This window comes from Lampris incognitus, chromosome 10, assembly GCF_029633865.1.
Source record: "Lampris incognitus isolate fLamInc1 chromosome 10, fLamInc1.hap2, whole genome shotgun sequence".
NCBI classification, from domain to species: domain Eukaryota; kingdom Metazoa; phylum Chordata; class Actinopteri; order Lampriformes; family Lampridae; genus Lampris; species Lampris incognitus.
In genome coordinates, this window is record NC_079220.1 from 56,070,752 (window position 1) to 56,081,294 (window position 10,543).

The window sequence follows — 10,543 nt, forward strand, 5'->3', positions numbered from 1 at the left end:
CGCGGCCTCCCACTTCTTTTTCTACTCTGGTTAGAGCCTGTTTGTGCTGTCCTCTGAAGGGAGTAGTACACACCGGTGTAGGAAATCTTCAATTTCTTAGCAATTTCTCGCATGGAATAGCCTTCATTTCTAAGAACAAGAATAGACTGTCGAGTTTCAGATGAAAGTTCTCTTTTTCTGGCCATTTTGAGCGTTTAATTGACCCCACAAATGTGATGCTCCAGAAACTCAATCTGCTCAAAGAAGTGCCCATCCAACCAATCCAACTTGTGGGAGCTGCTTCTGGAAGCGTGGGGTGCAATTTCTCCAGATTACCTCAACAAATTAACAGCTAGAATGCCAAAGGTCTGCAATGCTGTAATTGCTGCAAATGGAGGATTCTTTGACGAAAGCAAAGTTTGATGTAAAAAAAATCTTATTTCAAATACAAATCATTATTTCTAACCTTGTCAATGTCTTGACTCTATTTTCTATTCATTTCACAACATATGGTGGTGAATAAGTGTGACTTTTCATGGAAAACACAAAATTGTTTGGGTGATCCCAAACTTTTGAACGGTAGTGTATGTTTTGCATGTTCCTGTATCATTTGTGTTTTTTGTATCATTTATATTTTTGTAAAAAAGAAAACAAAAAAACACCCATTATAAACTCTAAAACTGTCATAAAAAGGCATAAAACTTCAACTGCAATAAATCAAAAACTATAAAAGATATAAAAGCGTGAGCTTCATAGCAGAAAGCCTTGTGAGCTGTTTAAAGTTTAAATGAAGTTTCTAGCTGAGAGTACGCCAACGGAGTCACATTTCACAGAGCAGAAGGTTTTTGAGCATTTGAACATTCTCGCCATTCTTCTACTTTTTATATGTATATGACAATAAAGTACAACTTGAATGCTTTAATGACACTTTCATCATATCCCATCCTCACAGCTGAAACTCAGATGAAAATGGAGAGGCCTACATGTGTTCAATGTAGTCTTTTCCAAAGTCAGTGATCTGTTTCAGCGCGGTCAGTATCAAGAGACTGACATCATCGTCAAGGCTGGTTTCTTCATGGTAGTTCTTCACAGGAAAGATGCAGTTCATTGGAATACCCAGCCTAGCACTGAAGTCCTCCATCTAGGTTGAAATAATATTTGATAACATCATGAAGCTGATCATCTCAGGAGGTGTTAGGCTCACACACAAAAATCTTTTAGTCATAAAAGTATTTTAATTTACTGCAGAGTAACCAGTTAAGACTTACATTTTTCTTCAGCAACTTGCTTTTGTAGACATTTCTTATGTCTCTTTCTACCTCGGGGCACGCCTCGTCGATTTTTGTGATGACAGCAATTTGTGGAATCCCTGCAGACATGGAGGAGAACCCTACTCAGTGCTATGAGCCATGTTTTGCCAACTTTTTGGTAACTTTCATGTCAATATATATTTCATTTTGATTTCATCTTATTACAGCAACAAGAACGATTACTGTGCAGCCTTTATTAAATAGAACACAACAACACTGGGGAACAGCAAACTGTCAGAAATGGAGGGAAAGTTTACCAAGACTTTGTGACAACGGACAGTAAGTATAAGACTAACAGGATAAACACAGCACCACATATCACCATCACTGCACACACAATGGGTTAATATAATGATGTCTGCTCTTACCCCTGTCACTGGCGAATAGTCTGATGTCCCTCATCTGTTTCATGGTGTCGCCAGGTATCTGACTTGTATTTGGTGAAGGTACTACACAGACCAGGACGTGGACTATGTCATCAGGAGTGGGGCATGGATTGAAGCCAGCATCATCTTTTGACAGTGGTGATGCAGGGTTGAACTATAAAATCAAAATCCAGTTAATCAATGATGTATTCCCTAGTGTAAAAGAACCTGTGTTTTCATGTATAAACTACCTCACTCACTAAAATCTATGAATTAATCTGCTGACGACAAAACAACAATATTGGAATTACAATAAAATGTCCAGCACAGATGACAGAATATGGTCATCATACCTTGTAACCCTCTCTCATGTGTCCCGTCAAGGCCAATTTGATGTCCTCCATACAGACCCCAACCTGTCCCTCAAGGCCCATGATGTCATTGAAAACGAAAGGGTAAAACTGTCCCCTCCGTCCTTTTTTCATCTTGTAGGTGGTGTACTGTTAAAGGTAAATGTTTGTCTATAAACCAGCACATTTCACGAATCCATAACATATTGTAACATTACAGGATTCCCAATTACGCCCCGTTTACTTGTATAGGCCAAAGTCACAGGTACAGTCTCAGAGGACTCTACATTCACATTTTATTTAGCTAGTCTGCACCATGCAAACTAGTGCCAGGTATTCCTTGTGGTGACTTTCTGTGACTCAAATTAATTTAAACATGAATTACCACCTTTGCTAAGTGAATGCATTGAATAAAAAGCTGTTTCCATACCTTTTTGGTGAAACTTACAGAAGAGGCTACTGAATCTGCCAAAGCTTCTCCTGCCATCCTCCCTTGTAAAATGCTGTTGACAGAGTTGATGAAACTGGACTTGCCAGCTCCAACTGGCCCGTAGAGCATAATTCTGATATTACTGACAGCATCGCTTCCAGGCTCGACAAATTGCAGAAACTGCATCTGTTCTTCCATTTGACTGTTCAGTAAAGAAAAAAGTGAATTAGATCGCAGATTAATAATTTAAATGTCATGTTCACATTCAAATGAATGGGTAGCTAATAAATAAATGTATGGTTCTAGTTGTCACAGGGTCCTCCAGGATATCTCTGAGAGACCGTTCAATTTGGTTTTCCACACGTCTTCCCACAACACTGAACACAGTTATCGTGGCAAGTAAAAGGTCAAACGGATCATATTGGGCCATGTCAGCTTTACATCTATGAAGCACATCTTGCCACACAGTAAACCTGAAGCACATCATGAGATTTGATTTTTTTCTGACTTACCCCCATGTCGTTTTCCTCCATGGTTGCTGGAATACTGACAAACACAACTTTTATTTATATATATATGTTTAAAAAAATATATGAAATAGTTTACAGCAGTAACTTCATAGCCACCATAAAAGCAATGAGAACTTCTTTACATACATTTAATTAAAGGTACAATCAGTAAAATGTTAAATGATAGCTTTGCCAGGTGCTGGGATTTCTGGCATTTAAAATCTGCATTGCCACACAAGATCTTTACTTTGTCAAACAAACCAGTAGAGGGCCCCCTGTCTTGATGGTTCTCTCTCAGATCCACGCTTCAAATTACGGGGAGGGGTCTGGTATGTGTGTGTGTGTGTGTGTGTATGTGTGTGTGTACATACACACAGATTTATGACAGTCAGCAGGCAGGAGGAGGTCAAGAGGACAGGAAGACAGTCAGCAGGCAGGAGGAGGTCAAGAGGACAGGAAGACAGTCAGCAGCCAGGAGGAGGTCAGGGGGACAGTCAGCAGCCAGTAGGAGGTCAGGAGGACAGTCAGCAGCCAGGACATAGTAGCAAAGAGCTGAGTTACAAAGGAGACTGCACTTAAAGATGTATGCCGTCATACCCGATATTTAACACAAGAACGACCAAGCCGGTCATTGTGACCAGTTTGGATTTTCAAAGTTTAATTACTCTGAAAAGAAATAAGATACAGAACAATACATCATACATCATACCAGATATTTAAGCAAATAGTACTTTCAGAAACTGATGGGAGGCAGAACAATCATACTCCACTGACAGTCTCTGGAAATAATGTGTTTTACTAATTGTACCTTGAATTAATCTTATGAGAACTCTGAGCAATATCTGCAACTTAATTTATATTACTTACATGGAGAAGGTGGAGGGGTTTCAGACTTAGAAGTGAATATTCCCATTTCTAAAAGGAGTGTCAAGTTAGTGAGTGTTTCAGCATTTGAAATTAATTTGTATATTTCAAGTATATTTGTTTTCCATCAGAAAAAAGAGCATAACGTTGAGACTAAATACACTGAGAGAAAAGAGAAAGATTATTTTTGTAATACCATACTACAGTTAGGCAATGGCTTAAATCTAACTGGATTTGAAGTACATCATCCGTGCCACTATCAATCCAGTATACCTTAACAGTAGAATATGATTAATATCCATTTATACATATGTGCTATTTCCTGTGCTAAACTAGAACTATATTTCTAGATTTAATCTGGCCGATAAAAATGTTTTAGTAAACTGAAATAAACTAGACTATATCTTATCTAAAAAACAAAACAAAACATGTTTTCCCTCAAAATGAAGTTCAAGTGATTTGGAAAACATCAGATCTTATTTTAGTGTAAGTCTTTAAGGGAACAAAAAAAGGAAAATTCACCTCTTCTATGAACAGACTAACACATGCTGTAAGAGACAATCTCCAACACATCAAAGTAGAACTGGATCCTAAGTGAACAAAACTAAACTGTGTTCAACCAGTATCAAAACGCACTCCATATTGATGAGGTTTTCAAAAAAAAACAGCACAAATTTGGGGAGAAAAAAACCCCAAAAACAATGCAAACATAGACAATGAAATTAATCATAAGCAAAACAAAACTGGAAAGAAAGATCACGTCGCATCATGTTAAATTTGATTTAAATTGTTTTCAAAGTTCAAACTAAAATGATGTGAATTCTTTCGGTAATGTAACGCATCAGCACTACAGGACTGAATTGTACACATTTTAGTTGTAAAATGTGCACAACGCTGTTGTGCAGAACTTTAGGATTCTTCTTCTCTCCTGCCAAACCTGTGCGTAGAAGCCTTGTAAAATCCTTAACTCTTCTCAAAGTTGTTGTAAGTCGAAGAAAGTGCTGTTTCAACTGGGAAGGTAAACGAAAGGAAACAGTCTTTTATATCCTCTCAGTATTGGCGCCACCACCTTATCACTTGCCCACAAGTCAGCTGGTTTCGAAGAAATTGGCCCCGACGAGCCAAAACATTATGACCAGACAGACAGACAGGCAGGCAGACAGAGATCCTTGTGTGTGTGTGTGGGGGGGGGGGCAGGAAGAAAGAAACAGTCACATTTACATAAAATGTGCAAGCTGCGGTTGGACTAAATCCGTTGAGCTCCATGAGTGATGGGAGTTTTTGTCTGGTGCACCAGAACAGTAACTAGGGACAGATAAACATAAAAATGTAGAGACAGAAAGTAAGAAGAAGAAAACAACAACCCTGAGTCACTGCGTTGTTTATTAAAAGTAACAACAAAATGTGCTGGCTTGTTTACCCGTTTGACTTTAGCGCGCACACTCGTTTATACACATGTCGTGTCTGTCTTTATGAAAGTGAAAGTATGTGTGCTGATTTCCGAGAAATCAGGCGCTTTCCCAACCTCAAACAGTAGTACACTGTAGTGACCACGCAATATTTGATGGGACCGTTAACGGTTTTTATTATTATTATTATTGTTATTATTACATGTTAATAAACTTTATTGCTAAATATCGACATGTACTAATATAGCAGACATGTACTCAACAAAATGGTGATAGGAGTGTTAACGTTCATGGTAAAGTTGTGCTTTACACAATTGTTTAACACAACTGCAAACCAGTGACCATCCTCATCATTGTTTTGGATTAACTACCTTCCCAGGACACCTACTGAAACATATGGCTACACCACCAGAACGCTTGGAGCCATGGCTGAACAGGATTTTCTCTCCCCATTGGTTTGACCAGAAGGTGGCATCAGCGTCACATGAATGAGTTTCCTGTAAAAAAAGTGCATTGGGCTTTTTGCCCTTTACAAAAGAAAATATAGCCTTCCTCTTCACATTGACTCTGAGACCCCTTGCGTTTAATGAAATAAAAGATAGACTTGTTTTCAGCATCAACACTGTAACAAAGTGCTGTTTTCGAGCTCAGCAATAACAATAAAAGTTTTCTTTACTTTAGAAATGAAAAGAGTGAACGTTCCTCCTATATCAAATAAACAGAAACATAAAAAACCAAACCCCCACCTTTAAACTCGTATTTTCCGTCGTCCTCTCATGTCTCTAGACATTTGTCTGTCACTCTTTAGCATAAATGCGGCGTCCGTTTCTGAATCCGAACGATCCGCAGAAATACGCCTTTTCACCAGCCTTCGTTGCTTGTTCGATCTGCGGCCAGTGGCGCCCCCAGACATGTTTCATAGGGGGGGGCCAAATGGGGCCACTGAAAATCTTGGGGTGGCACTCCAAAACCAAAAGCCATGACTGAATTTCAGGAATTCTATGCTGCTGTTGTAGTATACTGTATAGCCTAGTGGAAAACTGTCAATATGAGAGTTAAGAAAAATATACATTATTGATTTAAATGAACAGCACCTAATGTAAGATATCAGATAGAAGCATATTATGTATAATCAGAAGCATATTCTGCATATGCGACTCGTGGCTGGGGGGGCAGCGGGGGGGCCAGGGATAGTATCAGGGTGGCCGTGGCCACCCCTGGCCACCCCTTGGGGGCGCCACTGTCTACGGCCAAAGTTTCTCCCTCTCCACCTTTTCATCCTTGGTCAAGTCCTCGGCGAAACGGATCCCTGCAGCATCCGCGCAGACCTGCGACTTCTTAGTTATCTTCCAGATGTCATCTCTGTGCTGTCTTTTGACGAACTGTACCATCACCTGGCGGCTCCTGTTCGCCTCTTTCTTCCCCAGGCGATGCACAGTGTCCCCACATACTCATCCATTTTCTGGGACCATGCCGGGGCGATTTCTCCAAGTAGCCGGATCACATCCTGCCTGATATTCTCTTCCATCTTCTCCTTCATTCCTTTAATTCTCAAATTCCACCGTCGTTTGTACCGGTCCTGTTCTCTTGACCTCTCTTTTAGCTCGTCGACTCCTTTCCGTAGGGTGTACACTTGAGTTTCAAAACTGAAATCTGCTCCTTGCATTCCTTCACCCCGCTGCGTTAAATTCGATTGACTTGGTCAGACTAGCAATCGTCACTGTGTTTTGTGTCATCTTCGTGTCGAACTCCTCCATATTTCGCTCTTGGTTGTCAAATCTGGTGTGAAGTGCTTGAATGGCCGCTAACAGCTCAGCAGAGGATTGACTTCTTGGGTCACCGCAAGGCGCGGTCCCGTTGCCTTCTAAGGTGCAAGCAGTGGCGGAATTTCCCCGCCCAGTCTCTGTTAAGGCATTGCAGGAATTCTTGGGCATGGTGAATTTCTATAACCGTTTCCTCCCTCGCGCTGCCCACCTCCTTCAGCTACTTTACGAAGCCCTGCGGCTTAAGAAGGCTAACGACCCTGTCGACTGGACTCCCGATCGGGTCCAGGCCTTTGACGGAGCTAAGTGCGCCCTGGCTAACGCTGCCCTCCTCGCCCATCCCACACCCACGGCGTCCATAGCTTTAACAACCGACGCGTCTGACATAGCCGTGGGGGCTGTGGTTGAACAGCGTGTGGCGAATGCATGGCAGCCACTCGCATTTTTTAGCCGCAAACTGCGAGATAGCGAGCGCAAGTACAGCGTTTTTGACCGGGAGTTGCTGGCACTGCACCTTGCAACCCGGCATTTCCGCTTCCTGCTGGAGGGTCGCCCATTCACGGCTTATGTGGATCATAAACCGCTGACTTTCGCCATGTCCGAAGTGACTGAGCCGTGGTCTGCTCGTCAGCAGCGCCACCTGACGGCCATCTCCGAGTTCACAACGGACATTCAGCATGTGGCCGGGAAGTCCAACCCTGTTGCTGATTTTCTGTCGCGTGTGCTTGTGTGTCCTGTGCACCTCGGTGTGGATTTCTCCGCTATGGCTGCCGACCAGCCCAGCGACCCGGACGTCCTTGCCCTTAGGTCAACGCGTTCCGGCCTCAAGCTAGAGGACGCTGTGATGCAGGACTGCCTTCCTCTGCGAAGTCTCCACCGGCCGTCCCCGCCCCGTTGTTCCAGTGGCCTGGCGCCGTCGAGTTTTCGAATCGATTCACTCCCTCTCGCACCCTGGAGTTCGGGCGTCGGTGAAGTTGGTCGGTTCCAAGTTCGTCTGGCCTGGCCTCCGCAAGGACGTCAAGGGGTGGGCGGCTGCATGTGTGGCGTGCCAGCGCACTAAGGTCCACCAGCACAAGTCGCCCCTTAAACCGTCTCCGATCCCGGCCAGACGTTTCGACCACGTGCATGTGGACCTGGCGGGCCCTCTACCTTCTTCACAGGGTTTTACGCACCTGCTCACAATGGTAGATCGGACCACCAGGTGGCCAGAGGCTGTCCCTCTGTCCTCCACAACATCCTCGGATGTTGCACGCGCGTTTCTTTCCTCCTGGGTCGCCCGTTTCGGCACTCCGTCAGATATCACCTCAGACAGGGGCCCCCAGTTCGTGTCAGAGCTCTGGTCGGCACTTGCGCGATCCTTGGGTGTGCAGGTACACCGCACTAACGCGTACCACCCTCAGGCTAACGGCTTGTGTGAACGTTTTCACCGGTCGCTCAAGGCAGCGCTGCGCTCTCGAATGGTAACTGGGTGGAGCGTTTACCTTGGGTTATGCTCGGGTTGCGTTCGGCTCCTAAGGAGGACTTCGACGCGTCACCCGCTGAGCTGGTGCTCGGTCAGCCGCTCCGCGTCCCTGGGGAATTTTTGCCTGGGAGTTCCGCTCCTCGACCCCGTCCGGCCGTTTATCCTTTTTTGTCCGACAGCACTCGGGTTCCAGGCCCCGTTCGCCACTGTTTTCCGCGGTCGTTCGTGCCTGCGGAGCTCATGTCGGCTCGTTTTGTTTTTGTACGGCATGATGCTCACCGCTCACCCCTCCAACCCCCATACGATGGCCCATTTCGGGTTCTTGAGACGGGTCCTAAGGGTTTTGTGCTGGATATGGGTGGGCGTACGGAGCGTGTCACGCTTGGTAGGCTTAAACCGGCACACAGGGTGGCAGGCGAAGTTGTGTTTCCGGCCCAGGTTCCCCGTCGGGGTCGTCCTCCTTCCAGGACCCCGGCAGTGTCTTCACGGGTTCAGCGTTCTGCTTCTCAGCCGGCATTGGACTGTGTTTCACCTACTGTTTCGGCTGAGGGACGGCGCAGCTGTTATGGCAGGCTGCTTAAGCCTCCAGTGAGACACTGATTTTCTTTCCAGGAGTCCCTTCTGGGTGTTTGGGGGGGGCTGTGTGGCGGACACTAGGGGCTATGCCTCTCACCCAGCAGGGCTGTGAGCTGGGGGCGTGGTTTACGTTCCCGGGTGAAAGGTTGGTCCTGTTTCAGTTTGGTTTTGGAGCTGAGGAATAAAGTTCAAACTCGCCTTCGTATCCTGTGTTTTTCTTCATCCTGCCACAATACCAATCAAAAGCAATGCAGGTGGAGCATCTGGGGTATTTCCTCCACCACAACATACGTGACTCCTAATAAAATGGATTAGACCAGAAGGAATGGCTTTGACAACGGAGTTGTGCTCTTTAAAAGGAATTGGAAAGTTGTGTCTCGTTCTAAAAAGCTCATAGGACAGTATACAGCCATGTTCATCCACAATGGATAAAACGTTGACAATATTTCTTTGGAACCACTTGGGATAAAAAAGAGACTTATTCCTAATAGTTATATAATCACTGAAGTAATACTTGGGGTAGTATTGGTCGAGGATCAATAACCACACTGGGTTATAGAACTCAGGTTTAATCGTGGCTCAGTAGGCAGACGTAATAACCATACATGGTAGTGGTGTAACCGTAATAACAGTCCGGGTAGTACATAACACCTAGTGTAGTTCAAGTGGATATACATGGCGTTATATCACTACAATCACTATTCCATAAGAAGGTTTTATGAGGAGAAACGTTGTGGATGAAGCATAACTTCCAGGCAAGAAGGGATTGCTGATGAAACTTAGCTAAAGCCACGGGAAGTTTGTTAGGTGAGTAATTACATGTTAATATTGTAGCGAATTCGGGGGACAACGCAACCACAGGAACTACCGCGGCCGGGAAGCGAACCCGTATCGCCCGCACCGCAGAAGACATCGCTAACCGCTAGACTAAAGGGTCAGACCCGCGAGCCAGCGGCCAGCGTGTCTTCTTATCCATGCACGTTACAATATAAAACAGAGACCACCAATTTTATCAAAAATATGATTTGGGATGAAGAACCACAGAGAATCTGGGTTTGCCAGACAATTTTTAGCCAATTAACTTTAAAAGTGTTTACAGTATCAATGAAATTTAAAACTTCAGGACCTCCCTCCGCTCTACTGTTAGAACGTACTGCCTTTTGAAGTTGGTGAGACTTATTTTTCCAGATGAAGTCAAGGAATAACTTGCTGATGTCATTAACTGTGGGGTCATTAACAAAAAGGGAAAGGGAAGGATAAACGAAGCGAGGAAGGCCCTCAGCCTTAGATGAAAGGACTCTGCCGTATAACGTCAAGTCTCTCTGAAGCCGGAGGTTAAAGACATTCTTGCTTTTCTTAATCCTTCCCTTAAAGTTCAGTTACTGTCTGGCTGCAAGGTTTTTAGCTTTAGAAATGCCCAAATATTTAACTGTGTGTTGTGGTTACACCGCCCCGACCTGCCTCCCCGGCACGTTCAAACCACGCCCCCTGCTCGGACGTGCCGGAAACATCCGAGCGCTCGGACG

At 44.5% G+C, this 10,543-nt stretch overlaps 1 protein-coding gene across 2 annotated transcripts; it reads right to left on the reverse strand.

Moving 5' to 3' along the window:
- Window positions 1–568: 568 nt before the first annotated feature.
- On the reverse strand, window positions 569–4,828 carry LOC130119919 (interferon-induced protein 44-like). Of its 2 annotated transcripts, XM_056288514.1 has the most exons (7): window positions 4,745–4,828; window positions 2,947–2,972; window positions 2,435–2,636; window positions 2,008–2,154; window positions 1,658–1,829; window positions 1,248–1,348; window positions 569–1,120 (listed from the first exon to the last, which is right to left on the reverse strand). In XM_056288514.1, exons 3-7 carry the CDS (start codon window positions 2,630–2,632, stop codon window positions 959–961), a joined length of 780 nt encoding a protein of 259 aa, XP_056144489.1. In that variant the 5' UTR covers window positions 2,633–2,636; window positions 2,947–2,972; window positions 4,745–4,828; the 3' UTR covers window positions 569–958. The 2 variants fall into 2 exon arrangements, with proteins under 2 accessions (XP_056144489.1, XP_056144488.1); XM_056288513.1 differs by lacking the exon at window positions 4,745–4,828 and having other exon boundaries at window positions 2,947–3,080.
- Between the last annotated feature and the right edge of the window lie 5,715 nt (window positions 4,829–10,543).

Bases quoted from the DNA above. Each gene is read 5' to 3' on its own strand.
- LOC130119919 (XM_056288514.1), bottom strand. From the start codon at position 2,632: ATGGAAGAACAGATGCAGTTTCTGCAATTTGTCGAGCCTGGAAGCGAT. The intron at 1,830-2,007 runs GTATGATGACCA...TTGATTTTATAG, and splicing joins ACATGAGAGAGGGTTACAAG to TTCAACCCTGCATCACCACT. The intron at 1,121-1,247 runs GTAAGTCTTAAC...ATTTCAACCTAG, and splicing joins GCAAGTTGCTGAAGAAAAAT to ATGGAGGACTTCAGTGCTAG.